At 41.1% G+C, this 24,421-nt stretch overlaps 2 protein-coding genes across 2 annotated transcripts in view; one reads left to right on the top strand and one right to left on the bottom strand.

The window, feature by feature from the left end:
• Positions 1-742, bottom strand: part of ano8b (anoctamin 8b) — a 45,960-nt gene extending 45,218 nt beyond the window's left edge. The window contains 1 exon segment of the mRNA XM_051946912.1: positions 303-742. Coding sequence (XP_051802872.1) covers positions 303-486 — 184 coding nt within the window. The 5' untranslated portion in view covers positions 487-742.
• Positions 743-3,257: 2,515 nt separating this feature from the next.
• Positions 3,258-23,702, top strand: gtpbp3 (GTP binding protein 3, mitochondrial). Its single transcript, XM_022201520.2, has 11 exons — positions 3,258-3,794; positions 5,412-5,680; positions 6,245-6,331; positions 7,701-7,783; positions 8,546-8,665; positions 16,147-16,219; positions 17,162-17,305; positions 18,908-19,073; positions 21,671-21,801; positions 22,156-22,330; positions 22,793-23,702. Exons 1-11 carry the CDS (start codon positions 3,730-3,732, stop codon positions 23,022-23,024), a joined length of 1,545 nt encoding a protein of 514 aa, XP_022057212.1. The 5' UTR covers positions 3,258-3,729; the 3' UTR covers positions 23,025-23,702.
• The last annotated feature ends 719 nt before the right edge of the window (positions 23,703-24,421 follow it).

The raw sequence follows: 24,421 nt of genomic DNA, 5'->3' as shown, positions 1-24,421 counted from the left end.
AGGCGACACAATACCCGACAATAAGGTCAAAACTAATAGGATGAACCAAATGTGGCCATTTTCCTGAACAGAGGACACAGCGTGAGTGACTGAGGAGCTGCTGCTGTGTGAATATGCAGCACCAGTCAGAGCCATTATTTACGGGCCTGCAGTCTGATCAGCTGCTCTTTTTTGGGACGCCCTCGTGGAGACAAAAGAACGGAGCCGCGAGGTGTGTGACGGTGCGGCGCTGTCTCGTCTCCAACATCCACCTGCCGACAAAAACCGCACCGTCCGCAGCCGAACGGACGCTCTCGACTCACCCAGTACACCGGAGGAGGTTTGCGGCGGGGCAGTGCCCGGGTCCGGCCTCTCTGCGTCTCCCTGCTGCGCTCGGTGTCGGTGCCGGGAGCTCTCGGGGCCGTCGCCGGCGGTGGACGCACCGCTGCTGGCCGCCGCCGCTGCCGCGGCGCCTGCCGCTGCTGCTGCCGTCCCCGTGTCGGGCATGCTCTCTATCAGCGCGGAGCGACGGAAGATGAAGATATTCTCCGGGAAACTGTGCAGTGGTATCGCATCTCAGGAGGAGGGCAGAGCATGGGTGTAACAGGGCGGCCGGCGGAGGTCCGAGGGAAGGGTTAAATGAGTATGAAAGTGAAGTGAAGGTTGTCGGCGCAGCGGCGGATCATCCTGGAGGTGCTCTGGAGCAGGATGCGATGCGCGGCTGGATGGAGAGACGACTGTAGAGGAGGGACAAAGAGAGGGAGGCGGGGGAGGGGGCTGGGCTGTGACACACTCTTTACAATGCTCCTCTATAGTAGCCTGATAAGTAATTTAGGATTGTCTGAGAGTAGGCTATCTATCGGAAAAATTGTAAGGCTTACGGAGGAATTCCGTCATGTAAAACTAAATATAAAGTCAGATTAGGCACTCCAGCTTTTATTACAAACCCACCTCATACACTTCAGTAAAATTTAAAAACCTTGCATCAATCTTTTACGGTTATAATAGTAGATTTAAACATGCGTGACCCTGCAGTTTCTCCTAGAGAGATGTATTTTTATCACCCCACAGTGACCTCTTCCAGCAGTCAAGCTTCACATTAAAGCCAGAAATAGAGTCTACATGCTTGCATCAAGGCAAATTCAAACAAACAAAATTAATGGCAGATACACTTATGCTGAACTGGCAATATCCTCATTCACATGATCACTAAAATGACATCAATTCTTGTGTTTATAATGCACCCACCTTTACTTTTCTTTGAGGCAGGCAGGTGATATCTGCAGTGCAGCAGGTAGACTACTGCTCCTCTGTGAGTGTGACTGCATTACTCTATCCTAGAAGATTAAATAGACTATGACTTATTTATTAATGCAAAAAATATCCTCATAGATTAAATTTTTAGTGACACCCAGGTCTAGGTACAAGTAATGTCACTTCTCAGGCGAACAAACACAGTGCAGTACACACTGTACTGTCTGCAGCAGCTGTATACTGTTTGTTTTACTGCATTACATGCAGTTTGATAGACTGTCATTCCATCACAATGCATCCATATGAATAAACTACAAGTATTAAGGACATTTTAAATGGCATCTGTCTAATAGTTAAGCCTTTAAAATCAGCAAACAGTAGTCTGCCTAAGTGAAAGCCTACACCCTAAACAAACACATTCTTCAGAGCAAACATTTAAGGAGCACACTGAGTCTGTGGATCCTCTACTGGTAAAAATGTGTGTTTCCATCATACATTAGTGTATACAGTTTCACAGTAAACAGCTCAGTTGTTTAACTGTATTTGAGATGTCCAGGTGTGGGCAGGGAGAGATTACACAACTGTCCATAACCAAACTCATCATCTTCAATCACATCCACGGCCCCGATTAACAGTTGTTTTTGGTTGAAAGAGTAAAAAGCGTTTGTATATTTATGGTACTCAACAGCTGTGAGATGGTAGCTGTCATGCTTTGTGCACACACACAGAAGGCTATAAATTATTGAGAGCCCAGGTTAAAGATTGCTCCCAGTCCTCAGGCCATGCCTCTTAAATGTGTACACAATCTATCTTCTTGGCTGTCCCTCCTGGATGCTGTGTTTCGCTGTGCAGCTTCACTGGCAGGCTGGTTGCCCTCCCCCTCGTATGGCTCACAACTCAGAAGCACCTCGTCTGTGAGCAGAAATTCTGCTTACTCACCAGCCTCTGGGATGACAGCTGCAAGGCATTGCAATGAGGCAGACACACACCAGTGCACATGTTGTCTAAACTGTTTTTGTTCTATTATTTGCATGCATGTATGTAGGCTGTGAAAGTCTATAGACCACAGGGATTCTCTTGTTTCATAGAACACACAAAAACACAACAAAAAATGACCCAAAAAGTCATAATTTAAAAGAAATGAAAATTATTTTATTGTGTAAACAAAAAAGTTATTTTTTAAAGAAGAGAGAGATTTTTTACATACATTCTCCCTGTAATAACAGTTACATTTTGTTGCAACTGTTTGTGATGATGTTGAATTTTGTTGTATTATAGGGAGAGAATGCTCACCTTGTTGTGTTGCATTTTGCAAAAAGCTTCCCTCCTGTCCTCTCATCAAGGTATCTCTTCATCACGTATCAGAGAAAAGTTAATAGAGGTCTGTTCACAGTGTTAAGGAAGTGACAAAATGATGTCTGACTTGCACTGTATTTTACAGTCTGATTTATTTGCATTTCCCAATGGAATAAACACCAACAAATGTGATACTAGGACAGATCCTTCAGCAGCAGGTGGATTATTGTGCAAATCATTTCAGGTAATTTAGCACATACATCCAGAAAGAATTAAATAACAATCGTAGTAATAAAATTCTAAAATATTAATTAAAATAAAGAAATAAAAAATTGACTCACCAAAGAAATTTTAATGCAGTCATGTGAACAACATTTTTTTGTAAATAGTCTTAATGATTACTTACCTTACCTAATATAACATTATATAAAGCGCCAAAGCAAATTGTATCTAAAGCTATTTACATTATGGGAGAAGATTTGTAAATATCACCACATGTATGTGGTGTATCCGTTTGACAGTATATGAAACGCAGAGTTAATGCCACGCTATATTTCATTCATTAAACAGAGTGACCAGATAAAATTATTATTAATTATTCACCAGATATTGACTTCAATTTCATTTCATTTTTTGGTCCTTAAAATTAAACAAATTGGCTTTTTTTTTAAACAAATTCCAGTAGTACGCGATAACGTATCAAATTACGTTTCTTTTTTTTTTTTACATTTTACAATGTAGTGACTGTGATATAAACAGAAACAGTAGAGAATCCTAATTTTTAAGGAGCGGAACCATTTCATTCCTACATGATATTACGGATCGAATTCAACGCCGCACACGAGGCGGGACTTATTTCAGATTGACAGACGTTAAACAAATAGAACTGCAGAACTTGCCGCAGTTGAACCAATCACAATGAGCAAAAGGAGCAGCTGAAAGTGACCGGTGTAGGAGCAATCGTAGGAGCAACGAGCGGCATGAGTTTGTTAACGAAGGTTTAGCTGAGTGGTAGATAAGTAATAAGTGATGGACTGAAACCATTTAGCAGCTAATTTTACCTTCACAGGCTGTCTAAAGATCAGATGACAAGCTGAATTTGCACATAATGATTCCGTTAGGTACAGAGGAAGTATTGCAGCATCAGTGTCACGACCAACAGGGAGCAAATAAAACTTTTTGTATTAATATTTAACAGTTATGCTGCCTCTACCGTCCATTTATCGTGGGATATGGAGAGCTGCTGTCCACTCACTTAGGACAAGGTTTGTTTCTGTATTTCTACCTGAATCTGTCCTTACCTCTCCTTGTTTGAGCACATACAGTGTAATGGTGCTTTTTACTTGATTTTTAAAAAAGGGTTTCCATGTATGTCGTCATAGGACAATAAAAGATTAGTCATCATCATTGGAGTCGTCAAAAAAAAATAATGTCAATCAAATAATTAATTGGGAGTGTAAAGGCATGGAGAGCTTTAGTCCTTTTAACCTTAGGAGAACAGATCATTTCCCGACTTCACAGGATTCATTTTATTTAAAAATAATTAAATATAGAAAGAAAAGAAAAGAACATAAGCCATTTCATTTATTAGCCTTGATCGTCCCATTTCACTTGGTCTTGGGACATGCTTAATAAATTATCTTTTATGGACACAAGCATAATGTTTTAATATTTGTTTTGCACCCCATTTCATTGAACTTACAGTGTTATGGATTCAAGTACTTATTTATGGCTTTGACTGACCTGAAAACCTTTTTATTTAAAAAAAATGAGAATTTACAAGTGTACATAAAACAAAGCAGGGCATACCTATACTGACATTAAACAGCATCTTATCCAGCCCCAACCTTACACCGCCAGCCTAATGTTCAGGAGGTCCTTGTGTTGCCAAAACATGGGACACAGAACCTCTGGCGTTGTCCTACCCGGCACTGGGACGTTGCCAGAGGTTGTTTTGGGTCCTGTGGGTTGCAGGGTGGGGTCTCTGTGGATCAAGCTTGTTCTAATGTTTGATCTGATTGGGATCTTGGATAGGTCAGTGCCACAGGCTCTTTGCCATGTTCCTTGAGCTGTACCTCAGCATTTCATGCAGTGAAATGCTCAGAACCTTGTCACTACGCAGTACTGTTATCATTGAGCGATGCGCTGGTTTCCTGCAGTGTCTAGGTAGATACGTGTCAAAGTAGCATCCACATGAATACCAGGACCCAAGATTTCCCAGTAGAACATTTTATTTTAACAAGAGGTCCACCAGTAGTACAATAGTAGAAGGCATGGCTTTTATCAGGGCTGATACCAGCTATCTAATGAAGGAAACTGAGTGCTGATGTTTGGAACTGACCAGCATTTGCAGTTGAACTGAAAATGTTTGTGTTAAAATTTAGGAGAATACAAACTTCAACATTAAACTTTGTTGAAATGTCTTCCTTTATGTTTTACATACTTTTAATTAAAAGATTAAATTTCTACTTTTTTCTGTCACTTTTCACCTTTAAAGCTGTTATTCTTGTAGTTTATCCAGTCAGATAGTGCTGTGGAAGGAGCGTGGCCTGAGAGCACAACATGATGACTACAGATAGAGAGGCAGCTGCATCAAAGCCAAAGTAGTGCATTTTTAAACAATTTTATTTTATTTGAAATTGGTAAAATAAGATTAAAAAAAAAGAATATACAGATATATCAGAAAAATGTTAAATATCCGATCAGATAATCAGTTCAGATAATAAGCAATTGATTCATAATTGTCACAAGATGATCGACGTCACTCATTTCCTCTGGTTAGCGGTTTAGACATTGTTGCTAATTGACGTATATTAGATATAATCTTAGCAAGTCAAATGACTGATTAATAGTCAGTGGTGCCCTTTTTTCTGCCTCCACAGAGGAACTCCACCCTCTAGACTCCTGTCCACCTGTGATGGAGACCCAGCTGGACTGGCTGACGCTGACACCATCTTTGCATTATCATCAGGTCATGGAAGGTGTGGGGTGGCAGTGGTACGCGTCAGTGGTCCTGCGTCAGCTACAGCTCTGAGGTGTATGGCTGGTCTCACACACAGCCTGCCGCCTCCACGCACTGCTCTGCTGCGTAGCATCACAGATCCCCGTTCTAAGGAAGTGCTGGACCGTGGACTTGTCCTGTGGTTCCCAGGTACACTCCCCTGGACCAGACTTACATTTTAGTTCTGCTCCAGTTTGTATTGTGGACATAGTCTTTTTTGCTTCCCCTTTACATGTCCAAGGATTTATCAACAGAACAACATGTTAAACATTACCTATCTCCAGCATATGAAGTGGATATTTTATACAGCTCTGAATGTAACAGATTAGTAGGAAATCATAAAAATGAGATGCAAAGTGAGGGAATGTAGTTTTGTGTTACTTTATGGGGAAAATGCAAACTATTTCACAATCAGCCTGCATGAGTCGTCAAACCAACGTGGGTTGGTTGGTAAATATTGATGTTGAGTCTCATGTGTCATGTTCAACATTTTTTTAACGGTTTGTCTCACTTCCATTTTGAGTCAACAGCTCACAAGCTAGTTCTATTCTGTTGTATCTCACTATTGTGAGATGGTCTTAGAAATATCTCAAGTTTTAATCTGTATCACCCACTTCCACGTTTATTGGAGGTAATGCTGATAAAATGCTCACTGTACAGATTCAAACTGGATATCCAGAGCTTTTTGATGTTTTCTTGTGTTTCTCTCATCAGGTCCTCATAGTTTCTCCGGAGAAGACAGTGTGGAGTTCCACATCCATGGTGGTCCTGCTGTCATTACGGCCGTCCTACAGGCTCTAGGTAACATTGTAAGAATGATGCACTGTAAGCTTCAGTGTACCGCCGGCGGTACACCTACTAATTTGCATAGGAATTTCAAGAATGTCCGACGGCTGCAAACACGATTATACAAACACTATACGCCGATAGAAAGCTTAGATTCTCATGAATCCGCCGGTATAAACCACTTTCAGATGCGATTATCACAGCGGGTGAGAAAAACACATTTGTCCGACAAAAATGAATATTCATCCATCCGTTCTCTATACACGGCTTCAACGCACACAGCGCGACTCACATTTCCGGGTTCATTATTACACACAGAAATAAAGATTCCACAAAAAACGGCCATAATCCAACCTTTTACATCCAGATGACACAAGCCAGTAAACTATTTTGTCCAAAACATGTCCTGAAGTCAGTATATAAAATCCCCGAATCGGTCGTTTTCAAGGAAATGCACCTCGTGATGCCCGTCCAATATTCCCCGTATTTTTCGTAATTTTTTTATTTAAAAATAGAATATTAGCGATTTTTTGTACTGAAAACGGCTGGAATTGACTGAAGCTTAAAGGGTTAAACAACACAACTTTATATAATGTAACACAACAAACATACACTGGGATAATTTGCACTTCAACTTTGCAGAGTGTTTGTAGTATGTTTGTCTCCATAGTGCCAACTTCCTGAGCTCTAAGCCTTCATAAGGATTCTAAACTCAGTATCAAGTTGAGTCATGAAGCCGTCTATCACTGTGACTTAAAAGAGAAAACTGACACATGCATTCCTGTTTCTAAGATACTTAGAATATGTGCATTGGCAGGCGTGACAGCCCTGTGATGGACACTTAATACAGTATATTCACTGCAGGTCTCCTGTTGGCCTCCTAGAGGGCAGTATTGTATAAAGCACAAATGTTAATGAAAGCTAGTCGCCAGTTATGTACTAAAAGGTTAGAAGTGAAGCTACTTAACTAATATTTAAACAATATAGAAGAACAGTTGAGTTCATGAATTGTTTTGAATAGTTTAATTGTAAAGTCAAAATAAAGGCTGTAACAGGGTTGGTAATATAAAAACCAGCAAGCCGAATGTAAAATAATTCTAGTTAAAAGATCATGACCCCCATTTACCAAATGGTTTTTTGCTCACAATTGTTTCCAGCTGATAAAAATTTGACAATGACTGAGAAAACAATGAAGACAGAACGTCCTGAACCTGCAGTTGTGCCTGTTTTCATTCCTAGTAAACCCTGAGTGACATGTTGACCTGGTGTTTGATCCTGTGTGTGTGTGTGTGTGTGTGTGTGTGTGTGTGTGTGTGTGTGTGTGTGTGTGTGTGTGTCCTCATGCATACATTTCTTGATATTTGTGTTTGTGTGTGTTTTTCAGGAAGCGTGCCTGGCATGAGGCCTGCTGAAGCTGGGGAGTTCACGCGGAGAGCCTTCCAATCAGACAAACTGGGTTTAACAGAGGCAGGCAAAACACACTGAAACAGATCTGTGCAGATTTGTGTATCAAGACTTGTTTAACAGGGCAAATGCAGAACAAACAGGGTCAAAACTGAACATGGATTTTTCATTGCTCAAAAATGTCCCAGTGAAAATGTGTCCCTTTACATAATTTGCCCTTTGGCATTATTTCATTGGATTGTCAAAGACTCATGCATAAATGCACCTAGTAAGCCTCTGTAGGTGGAATATTTAAAAAATATATTAAAATCCGCTGCCTGAAGCAATAATAATAACCTGCTTTGGATGTTTGCTATAAAGCATATCATGATATACTATTCTCCAGAGTAAATTTTAGCTGTATATTAACTTGAGTATTTATGTATAAATGTCTGAAGAATTTTTACAGTTCAGTGAAAGTAGTCGGAAAATGATCATCACAATGCTTAAAATTGCTATAGAGGAAGCAAACGCTTCCGGAATTTTAAAATAAAAGCCAGTTTCTTTTCTCGCTAGTAAATGTGATTATGAGATAAGATAAACTTTCCCCAAAAAGAATTTGTCTCAGATGGCAGCACAGACATCATAAAACAGCAGCAGAGGACAGAGACAGGGTACACTTTACCCAAAGTATCACACGTTTATACAACCAAATTAATCTCTTGTCCATGTAAAAGCTGCATAAATATACTCTAAATATACACAAATTAAAAATTGGCCTCACTGTTCCAATACTTTTGCAGGGAAGTGTACATATCCCAATATAATAATATATGGTTCTTGAAGGTGGAAGGCCTCGGGGATCTGATCCACGCAGAGACAGAGGCCCAGAGGAGACAGGCTCTGAGACAGATGTCAGGAGAACTGGGACGTCTCTACCAGGACTGGAGCCACAGACTGAAACGGGTAAGTCCTCTAATAGTACCCTGACTGGTGGTGCAGATGGAGGTTTTCATCAATGGTGAGCAGACAGACTTGTATCCAGACAGATGTCTTCATCCGGATTCAAGCTCTGAGTTTAGTGTAGTTGTGGTATGTGTTGCAGGAAAGTTTTGTGACTTCATCTGGCCTCACACCAGAAATTTTTTTTCTTAAGCATCTTTCAGACATGGGCTCGATTTACTTAATCTGATGGCAGTTTAACGTGTGTGCTTCATGCCTGAATGCACACCCTGGTCATGTTTCTGTAAAAGTCACACTGACAATCTTATGAGATTGAACCAAGTAACATTTCCACATTACTTTCAACACAGTCAGTAATGGATAGACATGCACAGCAAAGGTAGTTGTGAAAATAGGGAAGAGTTTCTCTTAATATACAGTTTAAATTTGTTTCATGGTAGCCATCCCCAGGTTGAGTCCTTAGCTTTTAGATTCACTGTTTAAGAAATCAGAAAGAAAACTGTTAATTATCTGGAAAGTTTGATAAGGTGCTATTAGTTTAGATTTAGTGTGTTATTGTCGTACTATGCATTACACTGACTGTACATCACCTGGTGTGTTCTCACACTGTAGCCGTAAATCTGAATGCAGGTGTAAGGAACATTGATGGAAAAGTGACCGATGTCTAAAAGACTAGAATGCCGTCACTTTAACGTATTGAGGAAGTCAGCAATGCTCCATGTCCCTTGTCTTAAAGTGGCTTTACATTTTAGATTTGCCTTGGTCTCTGATGCTGCAGTGAAATACACTGCTCAAAAAAATTAAAGGAACACTTTTTAATCTAAGTATTGCGTCAAATCAGTGAAACATGTGGGATACTGATCTAGTCAAGTAAGTAACAGAGGAGGTTTTTAGTCAGTTTCAGCTGCTTTTGTGTTCATAAAATTAACAACAGGTGCACTAGAGGGGCAACAATGAGACAACCCCCAAAACAGGAATGAGTTTACAGGTGAAGGCCACTGACATTTTTTTCCTTCCTAATATTGTCTGACTGTTTTTCATTTGGCTAGGGTCAGAGTCACTACTGGTAGCATGAGGCGATACCTGGACCCGACAGAGGTTCCACAGAAAGTCCAACTCCTCCAGGATGGCACATCAGTGTGTGCCATTGTCAGAAGGTTTGCTGTGTCTCCCAGCACAGTGTCAACAGCATGGAGGAGATTCCAGGACAGGCAGTTAGTCTAAGAGAGCTGGACAGGACCGTAGAAGGTCCTCAACCGATCAGCAGGACAGGTATCTGCTCCTTTGTGCAAGGAGGAAGAGGACGAGCACTGCAAAAGCTCTACAAAATGACCTCCAGCAGACCACTGGTGTGAATGTCTCTGATCAAACAATCAGAAAGAGATTTAATGAGAGTGGTCTGAGGGCCCAGCGTCCTCTAGTGCCTGCTGTGCTCACTGGTCGGCACCGTGGAGCTCGGTTGACATTTGCCATAGAACACAGGAATTGGCAGGTCCACCATTGGTGCCCTGTGCTTTTCACAGATGAGAGCAAGTTCACCCTGAGCACATGTCATGGACATGGAAAGGGTCTGGAGAAGCCGTGGAGAACGTTATGCTGCCTGTAACATTGTTCAGTGTGACCGGTTTGGTGGTGGGTCAGTGATGGTGTGGGGAGGCATATCCATGGAGGGACACACAGACCTCTACAGGCTGGACAATGGCATTCTGACTGCTTTTAGGTAACAGGATGAAATCCTTTGACCCATTTTTAGACCCTACATTGGTGCAGTGGTCCTGGATTCCTTCTGATGAAGGACAATGCCCAGTCTTATGTGGTAAGAGAATTCATGCAGTTCCTGGAAGATGAAGGAACTGATACCATTAGCTGGCCCCCATGCTCAGCTGACCTGAATCCAATAGAACACATTTGGAAAATTATGTTTTGTTCCATCACACCATCAGGTTGCTCCTCAGACTGTCCAGGAGCTCAGTGATGCCCTGGTCCAGTTCTGGGAGGAGATACCCCAGGACACCATCCATCGTCTCATTCAGAGCTTGTCCCGACATCGTCAGTCATGCGTACAAGCACATGGAGGTCATACAAACTACTGAATAAATGGTAAATTATTTACAGTGTTTCCCCTCCCATATAACCAGTGAGGCGGCCCTCGTCGGTATAGGCCACCGCCTCATTAAAATTCTGCCGACATTGCCGCCTGACTGGTCCGCGTGCAGTGCAAAACCCGCCGGACCGACAAGACCGTCCGCGGCTGCGGCAGAGATGGCCCGATAGTATATATAACCCCCCCCGTCAACAACTTTCAGCTGAAAGTGACCCCACCACCTCACAGACATTTCAACCCAGGGGAAACACTGATTTATATAGCGCTTTTATCCAAAGCGCTTTACATGATACATCACATTCACCCATTCACACACACATTCACACACTGATGGCGGGAGCTGCCATGCAAGGTGCTAACCACAACCCACCAGGAGCAATTAGGGGTTGGGTGTCTTGCTCAGGGACACCTCGACATGAACACGACGGGCCGGGGGATCGAACCGCAACTCTCCGGTTGCGAGACGGCCACTCTACCCACTGAGCTATGCCGCCCCTACCATTACCATTTTGAGTTGCTGCCAAGGAATTTCAGCAAGATGGACTAGCCTGCCACATCAGTTTTTCACTTTGATTTTGGAGTGTCTAAAATTTAGCCCTCCTGGGGGGTTGATCATTTTCATTCCCATCAAACAATGTGGCACTTTTCATTCCTAACACATTATCCAGTCCATATCAATGCTAATATCCAGGGTTTTTTTTCCCATATTGAAATATGATGTATTTTCAAAGTGTTCCTTTAATTTTTTTGAGCAGTGTACTTTGTTGATGCTTGGTGCTTCAGTAGAAGGAAACTGGACTGCTTTTTGGTTGTTGACGTGTCACTTCTGATCCGAGCGGCTTTCTCAGTCCCTCACTGTGCAGTTTCATAACAAGACACACATCAAGTCACGTGAGTCTTGTGTCATTACCGAGCCATGGGTTAGAATAAATAGCTGAAAATGTGAAACTAAAAGTTAGACCTGAAAAGGCCTCTTAAATGAAGGTGAAATGTATTAAGAACCAAAGAAAGAAGTCCAGTTGTTTTCAACTGAAGTTCTTTTGCTTACCTGGATCTGGTTGCCTGAGAATCTACACAGACAGGTACTTGGAGAACTTTTTCTCAGCAAAAGTATCATTTAAAATAATTTGTCTGTACAGTCTTACATACTGATTTCTCTATATTTGTCAGCTCCAACACATGAAACTGAGAAACACACTTTGTATTTGTTGTTCATCTGCAATCACACTTGTTTCAGCCTGGTCTTCATTGTGAGTTCCCTTTCTATTGTGTTTGAGTTAAATTTGACTCTGTTAAGAGGCATTCTCGACTCAGACTGAGCCGCACCTGGTCTTTGAGGTGTCAGATAAACAAGGGGCGTCTATAAATTCCACCTGAAAACAATGTTATACCTAATACTTAGTTATCTGAAACAAGCTAGAGTCCTGGAATTTTCCCTGAAGAGATTTGGAAACAACCTGTCTGCACTGTGCTGTAGGTCACGCCTCAGCAGTTTCACACCCAAACAATGCTTTTGTTTTCTTTTCATTTTTTTGGTCTCTACAGCTGCATTTGAAACACGCTGTTGATGAATTTTCTTTTGGGAATCTGTGGCTTCCTGTTTTTATGCTGCTGTAGTAGGTGTGTTTCTGTTCAATACCAAGAATCAAAGCGCTAATGTCTTCATGGTACAACGGTGCATGTAAATATTTGTCGTAATCATATTTGGAGAAAAAAAAAGAAAAGTGGTGCGGGAGATTTGATTGTATAATAATCATTAAAAAATACTAAAATTAAACATATCACTTGTTTAACCAACCTAAAAATTACACTGCAAACTAATTTTTGACTTGGTGGTTAGCACCGTGGCCTTACAGATAGAAGATCCCCAGTTCACATCCAGGCCTGGGATCTTTCTGCATAGAGTATGCATGGTCTTACTGTGGGTTTTCTCCAGCTTCCTCCCACAGTCCAAAAACATGCTGAGGTTAATGGGTGACTCTAAATCGGCTGTAGGTGTGAGTGTGACTGTGCTGGCTTGTCTCTATATGTAGTCCTGTGATAGACTGGTGACCTGTCCAGGGTGTCTCCTGCCTTCACCCTAAGTCATCTGGAATAGCCTCCAACTCACCCATCACCCTTATGAGGATTACATGGTTTATAGATAATAGATGGATGGATAATCCTTTCAGGTTTCCTTTCAGAAAACCCTGTGCATGTTTATTTCCCTGTCCATCAAAGCAAGTTTTTCTAAGACCACAATATCTGATTCCTATAAATACTGATCTATTAAAGAAGCACTGCTGAGTTGCTAGTTTGACCACACTCTCAAACAAAAAATAAGTAACTTCCTCACAGTCCACCATTATTTTCTTGCTGATGCCTCTTCTAATAAGCCTATAGTTCTCTGCTAATACTCCTAAATTTGCAATATGTAACTAATGTCACCTCACTATCATCAGGCCCGCTGACCAATGAAGAAGAGGTGTTCCAGCAATCAGAGTTTTTGTAACAAAATTTAAATTTTGGCACCTCCCAAAGTCAGTGGCGAAATTTCACCAGTGCTGAAAGGGCTTGAGGGTTAAAGTTTAGTAAACTGGGGTTTCATTTACTCACGAATAATGGACATTTTTGTTGTCAAAAGATCAGAAATAACAGGAAAATGTATAGTTTCTGTCAAACGGTAACACTGACTTAGTGCCTTTACTGTACATGTACCGATCAAGCTTACTGTTGTACATTTCCATCCCCTCAAAAGCCCACTATTAGCCACAAAAAACCCTTGCAATTTACAGTATGAGAAAAGCAATGTCTTCTTTGATATTAAAGCAGGTAAACATATCCTTGTAGACCGCAAAAGTAGAATTATAAACCTGTAAATGTGCACACTATGAGCTCTTTAATATTTTGTTATGATTGTAGTGGCCAAAGGTAACAGGTCAGTACCCAGAACATTTCCTCTGGTCGGCAGTGTGACTCTCATTTGGAAAAGCATAAACAAGTGTTCTGTGTAATTCTTGACTCTCCTGCCATCAGAAGAGTCTCTCTGCTGAGAGATTTAGTCGAGCTTTTAATTTCCTGAGGAAAGCTGTTAGTGAGCAGTTAAAGCAGCTTCTCTTTTTCTGACGAACAGGAAGTGTTCATAGATGGCTGTTGTACTTTAAGGTGCTGTTGTTCCACCTTCACACAGGTGACACCCACATAATGTTCTTTCCATCGCTGGACGTGTGGTTATGCACAGTTTATGTTGGATTAAAGTTGAATCCGATCACGCACGCCTGCCATGTGTCTGGCAACTGCTGCAGACACACAATGAAGACATTGATGTATTCTCACCCCAGTATTGTTTTTCTTATCAGGAAAATATCCGGTATACTGCATGTATAAATAGGTGTCAGAAAGTTTAGTGAGTCTTTAAGCTGAGAAAAACTACACGAGGGAGAATCAACACAATTGCAAAATTCACATTAGGGGTTTGTGACCTGTTTGTGTTGCTTTCACTTGATCCGGACAGACGCTGAGATGTTCTGTTCTTAATTGTGGAGGCGGTTCAGAGCTGCAGGTCGCTGACCGCACATAAGCACTCGGATGGGAGCCAAACCTCTTCTGCTGTGGAGAGTATAAACTAGTGGTCTGTGTGCTCTTTGGCACCAGAACTGACCAACCAGTTCAGGTGTTCTCCCCTGAGAAACTCTGTTAAGCTGCTTGCCGGCAGCCTCTTATGTTGGTTCCTAGAAGCTGCTGAAGCCTGTCATTATTTTTGACTCAGGTTTCTGAGAAGACAGTTTATCGGAAGGATACCATCGCTGGGATGGTACAGGTCAAACCCTCATTTGACACCCACATGAGGACTTCCCACGGTTGTGAATGGATTAAAGTATGGGAATGTGATGCTTCCTGTTTTTGTGCAGCTATACTACTATTGTGTTTATGTTCCGCAATGTCAGTCAAGATACTTATCAGTGTGGTGGAGGAAATATTTCTCCTTCTGTATTCTGCATTAAAATGATTCTAAAAAAAATGGTATTAAAGTAAAGTTGCAGCAAGATGTACAGGGTGGGCCATAGGTTTCCATGCATAGGAAAAATAAACATTTTATGTTGGACAACCGTTTTATTTATAGAATGTGCTCTGTATGATTACCATTGTTTTGAAAACACATATTAATACGTGTTTTCCACTCTTGATGAACTTGCATTAGCACAGTTGAAGTTATGCTTGTAATATTGTTGGTGATATGTTCTTTGAGATGATTTATGCCTCGTATCTTCACCTGATACACCATGGCCTTCAAGTGCCCCAAAAAATAGCGTCAAACACATCTTCTAGGCCTGAAACATGAAAAAAAATATACATTATACGGTTTCCTGTGTATGGAAACTTCTGGCCCACGCTGTAGAATTCATGTGACCTGAGGTTGGGCCTTAGAAATGAAGAATATGTTTGAATTTTTGTATCTGATATTAATATATACTAGATTAAAACAAATACAAATTAAAGCCTGGAATGTAAATTAGTAGTACTCCCAGTTTTGGAGAAAATCATAATAGAAAAAAAAATCCACTCGAAGCACCCGCTAGTAGTTTGTTGTTGTTTTACCTTCTCAGATACAGATGAGCCGCAGCACCTCTCATTTATTGGCATTATTGCGTTATTGGCTTTTGGGTCAACACCATGAGTACCCTGACCTGCATTAATCCTAATTATTATCATATATTTGTTTAAAAAAATGTTACTTTGAAAAAATAAGAATTCCACTGACTGGGATAAATCCCAAATGAATATTAGAAACACAACACAAGTGAAGCATTCCATGTGTCACATGAGAAATTAAGATGTTACTAAAACATAATGTTTAATGTATATTAGGTAATATTTTGCTTAAGAAATCAAGAAATTTAAAAAAAATTATAACAGTACATTAAATAATATTTAATTTAAGGAAAGTTCATGATGTAATATTTTTCTTTTACTTGTTTAATGTTACTACAGACTTTTTTTCTAATTTTCTTTGAATAATTATAGTAATTATGTTTGTACTGTGCTTAAGCTTTATGTTTTTTGAAAGCTAAATAAATAGACTGAGTTTGTTTATTTGAAGCAATCCTGCAGGAACAATAATGTATCCATGACAGCAGCAGTGGGCCTGATAAGATATGCTGAATATTAGTATCCTGTTCTTTGTCAGTTTCGTTTTCTGGGCTGCTTGCCTCACAATATTAAAATTAAAATGATTTTTTATGTGTAGATTGCTAAAAAACAACAACAATTGCTTAATTAATGATGAAGACATCATTATTTTGATGTGAGTCATATTTAATTGGCTTGTTTAAGACAACTTTGTTTTTGCACATTGATGACAGTCTCGTCCTTTCTCTTTTCTGATTTGCTTGTCTCTCAGAGTCTGGCCCATGTTGAGGCCTTCATAGACTTCAGTGAGGATGAGCTCATTGAGGACGGCGTTTTGAACCAAGGTATGTATGCACTTTGACCTTTTGTACTGCAGAACAACAACAGGACAGTCATCCCTGGGGGTCTTAAAGGAGTTGAGGGGATCCGAGGACTCTGTTTCTCTCTAAGGAGAGCAGTTCAGCTGCTCTTCCTGTTTAGATCTGCAACTGGCTAACCAGTCAGTTTGCTGCACTGTAGGGAGAAACCGACACCCAACTGTTCAAAAGACAGTTTCCTTAGGAAGCGTGGGCAAAAGACCAGAGGGAAAGTAGAGGCATTTGTCTTACCTTCAAAGATAAGTTGTCATGTAGGTCACGAGAGCAGTGCAGTCAGCAGCACTACTGTTCTCTCTGTGACCGGGTTTCCCATGTTAGCGGTGTATATGAGGGAGTGTGACTGCTGGAGGGGCCTGTCTCCCCTGAGTCTGTCGCCTGCTGTCTGGCACTGCCAGAGCGCCCCAAAAGCCTCTGATGTTGTGACGTTTCGACACTTTAAAGCCTGAGACAATTGTTTGTTTTGGTGGCACGGAATGTTGGCTCACGCCTCAGAGCAGAAAATAATAATAGACTCGCTTCCAAAAATAGCAAACCTGGCATAAATACTTTCTATTTCCACCTGCAAACACACGGCAAGATAATATTACTGCCCGTTTTCTTAAATCTTACAGCAAGTCAACACAATTTCAATGAATTACTGTTATTGAATCAAGCAATATACTCAATATTTTCTTCAGAGGAATGATGTATTTTTGCTGCATTGTATTTTCAAAATCACTTTTTTGCTTTCCACATCTGCCAAAATAGACAAAGTTCGTGACCCATTTTTCATGCAGACACCAGGGGACAGGCCTTTTTCCTTTAAAGGACAGAAATTCTTTTTTACAAGGCCATGAAACTGAAGCTAAATGCAAAACCTCAGTCACGTCCTGTTCCCTCCGCTGTCGTTCTGTCTGTCACCGCCCACAGTGGATGGGTCGGTGTGTGATCTGCAGGCAGAGATGGAGCGACACCTCAAGGATGAGAGGAGGGGCGAACGGCTTCGCAGCGGAGTCCAGGTGGTCATCGCAGGAGCCACCAACGCAGGGAAAAGTAGCCTCCTTAACGCACTCTGTAAGAGAGCCAAGAACACAACACACACACACACACAGTGAAGGGATTAAGATTAAAGTCTGCTCACTATCCGCTAAATACAGACCTTACTGTTGAATCATAGCGCTGTTAGCCAGGGTTCGGAAGGGGAGGAAGGCCACATCTGTCATACCAACAGCTTGGTCTGACAAAGTTTTATAAATGTGTATGATTCATTAAAATGCAAATACTTTGTTAAATGCACAGAAAGTAAGAGAAATATCCCTGATAAAGTAGGATTTTAAGGAGAAAAATCTTTCAAGAAGCAGTAGGCTGAAGTTGAAATAAATGTGAAAGTAGACACAGGGTTGCGTTTTATAAAGTGACATCATCTAGTTCAGTTGCAAATTGCAGAAATGTTTAATTTTTTATTTTCACAAACAGACTCGGGTAATCTTTTTTCTATGTAAAAGAATGGAAGGTAGATGACTTTTATCTGTTCTCTGAATGTGTCTTGTGCTGCAGGTGACAGTGGATTCATTCTGCATTTAATTGCATTTGAGGATGTAGCAGTGAGCAGTTATTAAAGAACTAACATATAAATAAATACACTGTAAGCAAACTCTTATCATAGGTCACATGTAATTCCATAATGTTTAAATGTTTTATTTTATTATATCAGTATTAAATCACTTCTCCTTATGTTTCTAATTATGTGTACGTGTTTGGACTATGCACAACTTAGGCATTGTTGTGAGGCTGTATCTGTTTAGGATATTGTTTCCCGAAGTCATTTAGAATCACGTTATATAAACTATCCAGACTAGACTCTCGGCTGGCGCTCGTCAGAGCTTGCTATCCTATCAGAATAATAAGCACATTTGTCAAACTTCAGATAAAATCCTGTTATGCTTTCCTGTTCTGATTAATCATCCCCATGCTGAGGGCTCACGCCCAAACAGCACACACAAAGAATGATCTGGCAGCATTATTGGACACGGGATACATGAGGACTGATTAGACAGACAGGTGCAGCACAGCTGATGTGTTCGGGTTAATGCTTTGATATTCAGTTATCACTCAAAAATCCTTCCTGTCATTTAGATAATGTCATCTTTACAGAGTTTACTCAGCAAACTCCTTTGTCAACAACAGAAGTTGGTGAATTCAAGTGAACAATTAACAGATTCTTTAAGAAAACATTACAGCACAAAATATTCAGCTGAGTTAATCTTAATAGTTATGTAATGAGAAAAAGAATCTACAATGTAAATGAAAAGAGCTACATAGTGGTCATGAAGAAGCTGAATTCACGAGGTCAGTGCCTCTGTCCAGCATTCTGTTCACTAGTAAATACTCACTAGAATCAAATATGTATTATTCCATGGCTGGAATTCGTTCCCATCACCCTGTTTCAGTGATGAAAAACACCAAGGCCAAGCTGTCCATAGAAATCATTTATCCTCTGTTTTGTTTTTTGTTTTGTTTTTTTAAATTCAACTGTATATTCTGAACTGTTCTGTAAGATTATGTTTTCAGTAGCAATGAACTGACAGTCAGAAAATTCAGAGACAGAATTGGTTTTCTTGATAAGGAAAGTATGAGATATCACCAGCCTTATCCTTTAACCTTTTTCATATGCAGGCCAGAGACCTGCAGCCATTGTGTCTCCCATTGCTGGGACCACCAGAGACGTGGTGGAGACGGCCCTGGACATCGGCGGCTTCCCCGTCCTCTTGAGCGACACAGCAGGCCTCAGAGACAGCCCTGACCTGGTGGAGAGAGAGGGTGTCCGCCGGGCTCGGGAAAGGTAATAACTTTCAGATTTATACAAAGAAGTCCAGCTCTCCTAAATTCAGGCTGGAATGTTTGACTTCCGGGTACAGGACAGAAGAACAGGACAATAGTGCATGTAGAGGACTGCTTTGCTGCTTCAGCGATTACTCACATGTGTATAATTTATCAGAGCAAATTAGCCCGGAGACTGATGAAAAATGTCCTTGTAAACAAAGAAAGGAAGAAATAAGTCATTTTTTCCCCTGTACACCTTGCTGTATTTTTGTCATGTCTATGTGTTCCCCAGAGTTTACATTATTGCTGAGCCATGGTTATAAATACATAGGACAAACACTCTCAGGAGGTTGCATAATGAAGGGCCACCTTTCCTTGAGTATTTAACATTAAGAGGTTTATCATGTGTGTCGGAGGGAATGGACAAATATGTTCATTCATGGTCATCCGTTTATATCAGGGAAGAATAAGCAAACACTCAGGCAGAAGAATGGACTCCCTGGCGAACGCGCACTATTAAATCAACTTTTATAGACAATTACATGAGCAGTGACAAGTTTTATTACACACAAGTTTGATGTTTGAGAACCTCAGATAAGAGCATGGACTTAAATCCCACAGTCACGATGGTTCTTACCAAAACTGCAGAAAAAAAATAAAGTTTTGACTTAGTTTGCAGAAACAGTCAGTGCAATCACATGTTATACAAAGCTGACTGAAAGACTTCAATCTACAGAACATCAGGACATTAGATAATATTCAACATAAAGTATGACGATTTTCATGTCAAAAAGATGAATGTTAAGTGTTTCCCAAAGTGCTTGTGTTCTTGGCAGGTGGAAAACATCAGACTCAGCATTTAAGCATCATGTCATTCATGCATCGAGACCAATGCTAAGCAAACAAGAGGCAGATGATCTCTTGTGACTGCTACTAAGTGGGAAGGGATTCTGTTTGGCATGACATTTTGTTTTAAACGATTATTTGCAAATACTAATATTTGCAAACATCGGGAAAATTATTTGCTCCTGTAATTTGTTTCAAAAAGGAAAATTTTAATGTCTTCTGTATTCATGGCATGCAAAGGTAAATATTGCTAGCCTGTTTGGTTTTATTTTGATGATAACGGCTTTAGCTCATTAAAAATCAAAATTATTAGAGTACTTCCAAAGATCACTCAATAAAAGGATTTACGATGCAGAACTGTTCAACTTCTGAAAAGTATGCTCATTTATCTACTTAAGACTTGCTTTGGGTTCCTTTACCACAAATTGCTGCGTCAGTGTCATGAAGACGATGTGCCTGTTAAACTGCTGAGGTGTTATTGATGCCCAGGGAGCTTTGTTAGCAGCCTTCAGTCTTATTTTTGGGTCAGATGTTTCTCATACTCTTCTTGACAATACCCCAGATGGTATCAGTAAACTGTTTTGTAGTTTTAACACAGTGGGAAGGTGCTGTTCTGCTGGAAAAGGAAATCGTCTCCATAAAATTTGTCAGCAGATGAAAGCATGAAGTGCTTTAAACTCTGCTAGTAGATGCTGCATTGACTTTGGACTTGATAAAACGCCGTGAACCAGCAGATGACACGACTCTCGAAGCCATCATAGACTGTAAAACATCACACTGGACTTCAAACACCTTGGATTCTGTGTCGCTCCACTCTTCCTCCAGACTCTAGGTCCTAGACTCTAGGACCTTGATTGCCCATTAAAATGCAAAATTTACATTATCTTAGCAACAGTTCAGTTTGTTTTCTTCTTAGACGTATCTGTTTCAGGAGTTGCTTAATGTTGGGAAAGCAACAGTAGTAGCTCCTTCTGTAAAGACGTCTGTGCGGGCGGCTTTTGATCATCAGCCTCATCAAAATTAAGAGAAAAGGCCTGAAATATTTTGCTTTAAGTGAGATGATTCCAGAATACATTAAAGTTTCACTTTCTTGAATAACTGATGGAAAATGTTAAAGTTTTTCACCATTTTATAAATTATTTTTAGAGACACTAGTACCTGTCTTAAATTTGGATTTCATTAGAAGATGACAAACAGCTAAAAATCCTCATAAAGAGGTGACCTACAAAAATGCTTTTCAGTGCAAATATTCCTTTATAATTTGAATTTTTGTTTGAGTTGTTTGGATGGCCTGGTTCTTCTATAGGAAGGGTGTGCAGCTTGTGTTCTATAGAAAACTTTGTGTGCAGGGAGCAGGACAGACATTGTGACCTGGGTCACTACAGGAAGGACATGGTAAGTGCAAGCATCCGCTGCCACTGCTGCTGCTACCGCACAGTTAGACGGATGCAAGAAATGCGAATACCGTTTGGAGTAATTAATTAAAGATGTCACTGCTAGTGTTTTTTGGCTGTGCCTTATGGTTCTTTAGTGAGACAAAACAACAGAGAGGCAAGTCTCAGCTCTGAGAGATCTTAGTGGTATACAGCCTGGAGCTGCTGCTGGAAAATCTATTTTCAGTAAGTCAGTATTTCCCAGTGTTGATATTGCAATTGCAGGTTGTGAACTAGAAAAATGTACCCAAGACACCAGAACATTTTAATAGGTTATTTGAAAATGTGAGCAGTCACTTCCAGGCTGAAAGTTAAGGCAGATTTTCTTTTTCTCGAGGGTGGAGCAGGCTGATCTGACGCTGGTGGTTGTGGACTGTGCTGGTCTCCCGTCTGAGCACCAGCAAGTGGCAGGCTTCCTTCAGGAACATCTGAGGAGTGTGCTGGCATCTGAGGAGCAGCCTGGCACAGGTACGATATGTTCGCCTCATGTGCTGCTGCTTCAGCTGGACTGTCGCTGACAGTTTGGCTGCATTTGAAACTTCAAGCATAATAAAATGTAAAGTGTTTGACTTTTATTGGTTGCTCTCAGCTGTCTAGTGGAGTTACAGTGTGTTATTGGACAGCTCCCTTTACATCATGACCTGAAGATACTCTGCTCAATTGTGTGATTGTCACCTGCCTACAGCTCCATCTGGCAGCATTATATGTAGTGGTGGAATAATCCAAGTGATTACAGGTTGGAACGGGAGTTTTAAGTCATCCAGGTAAATCAGGCTGAGATTTTAGTGCCTGACTGCTCACACACCTCATAATTTCCTCCAGACAGGTGTCTCCTGGTGCTGAATAAGACTGATCTTCTGCCTGAGAAGCAGAGACAGAAGCTGGACATGGAGCTGAGAGGAGTCTCTGGACTCCCTCCTGTCTGTCTGATATCCTGCCAGACTAATGAAGGGCTGAAAGGCTTTCTTACAGTGCTGTACACCAAAGTTAAGACTCTGTGAGTTGTTACAATTTATTACTTTGTGATGTAACAGAACTACAGCTGTGCCTCATTTAAATGCTGTGTCAGAAAGATTGATTTCTTCTGTGGGATGTTTAATGCATCTCTACAAACCAAAATGACAGCATGAATAAAAATTTTTCAGGTAACGGTAATATAAAGCTTCCAGTAGTACCTTTATGGAGTCTAAACTTGCCCTTTGAGAGTACCGGCTCATTTATTACTGCAGTGAATTTTATTATAATAAAAATTAGTCTATGTAAAACTCCATATACAAATCACATTTTATGCACTTTCATGTAGGAGGTAGGGTGCTTTAAATTTAAGAAAAGAGAATCAAAATTTAGAATTACATATCGATCTTGTCTATTCTGGTTTTCACACTTACCAAAACAGATCACAAAAAAACGAGTGTTTAATTGCTGTGGTTTGTTTTGTACTCTTCATTTCCTCTCAAAGGTGTGGCGACCCTCTGTCTGGTGCCCCCACCCTGACCCAGGCCCGCCACAGGACCCACCTGCAGCAGTGCGTGGCGGCCCTATATCAGTATCAGCGGTACCGCGACAATGACCTGGCTCTGGCAGCCGAAGGCGTCCGATTAGCTCTCACCAGCCTGGGCAGGATCACTGGACGTGTCGGGGCAGAGGAGATCCTGGATATCATCTTCAAAGACTTCTGCATTGGAAAATAGTCAAGTAGGAGTGAACACGCTCAGAGAGGAAGGCATTACTGCATTTTTGCAGTATCACTTCAGAAAATGGGCAAAAAATGGCCCAGCTTCGGCATTGCACCAGGATTTGAGGAACAAACAACAGTAGAAAGAACCAAATTAATGTTCTTGGTAACAGAACGCGTCCACTCCCACGATACAAAAATGTCTGTTTTCTGTTGATGGCTTTTATCAGACTGAAATAGTTTCAGCATGATGACAGGTGCCTCAGAGGTCCAATGTACTGAACTGTTTGGCAAGTCTTGAATCATAATTTAAAAATACATTTTAAAGCCTTTGATAGGTGAATATTGGCCTCTTGGGTCACGACATAACAGCCAAGATCTTTTAAAATAAAACCAGCTGCAGACCTCTGCAAGGTCATGGACGGAAGGTCTGGATGTTTCCTTGTACTACAGAGAAATGAATGGGTTTTTTTGTTGTTGGTTTTGTCTTTTTGTTTTTTCTGTGTTTTTTTCTTTGTTGTGCCACTGGATACAGACAATGACCTACCTGAAAGTCATATTTATGTGTTCAGCAAAAATGTTACCATCGAACAATTTTTTTTGTTACATGGGATATGTAATGTCAGTATGTATGATTATATTTGTTTTTGTAACTAATAAACATGGTCTCCTAAAAGACACCAAATATTTAAAAGGCTTCACTACTTTAGTGTGTTGAAAGATGTTAAAATGCTCCATAGAGTTGGTGATAATCAGAGGCCCATATATATATCCATCCATCCATCCATCCATTTTCCTCCGCTTATCCGGGGCCGGGTCGCGGGGGCAGCAGGCGAAGCAGGTCGTTCCAGACGTCCCTCCCCCCAGCGACGCTTTCCAGCTCTTCCTGGGGGATCTCGAGGCGTTCCCAGGCCAGACGAGATATATAATCTCTCCAGCGAGTTCTGGGTCTGCCCCGGGGTCTCCTCCCAGACGGACGTGCTCGGAAAACCTCCAGAGGAAGTCTCCCTGGAGGCATCCGAATCAGGTGGCCAAACACCTCAACTGGCTCCTTTCGATGCGAAGGAGCAGCGGCTCTACTCCGAGCTCCCTCCGGATGTCTGAGCTCCTCACCCTATCTCTAAGGCTGAGCCCAGCCACCCTACGGAGGAAGCTCATTTCTGCCGCTTGTATCCGCGATCTTGTTCTTATGGTCATTACCCAAAGCTCATGACCATAGGTGAGGGTTGGAACGTAGATGGACTGGTAAATCGAGAGCTTCACTTTACGGCTCAGCTCCCTCTTCACCACGACGGTTCGGTACAACGCCCGCATTACTGCTGACACCGCACCAATCTGCCTGTCCATCTCTCGCTCCATTTTCCCATCACTCGTGAACAAGATCCCGAGATACTTAAACTCCTTCGCTTGGGG

Source organism: Acanthochromis polyacanthus, chromosome 4 (genome assembly GCF_021347895.1).
Source record: "Acanthochromis polyacanthus isolate Apoly-LR-REF ecotype Palm Island chromosome 4, KAUST_Apoly_ChrSc, whole genome shotgun sequence".
NCBI lineage: Eukaryota > Metazoa > Chordata > Actinopteri > Pomacentridae > Acanthochromis > Acanthochromis polyacanthus.
Note: the sequence above shows the minus strand (reverse complement) of the source record. Positions and strands in the feature narration are given on the sequence as shown.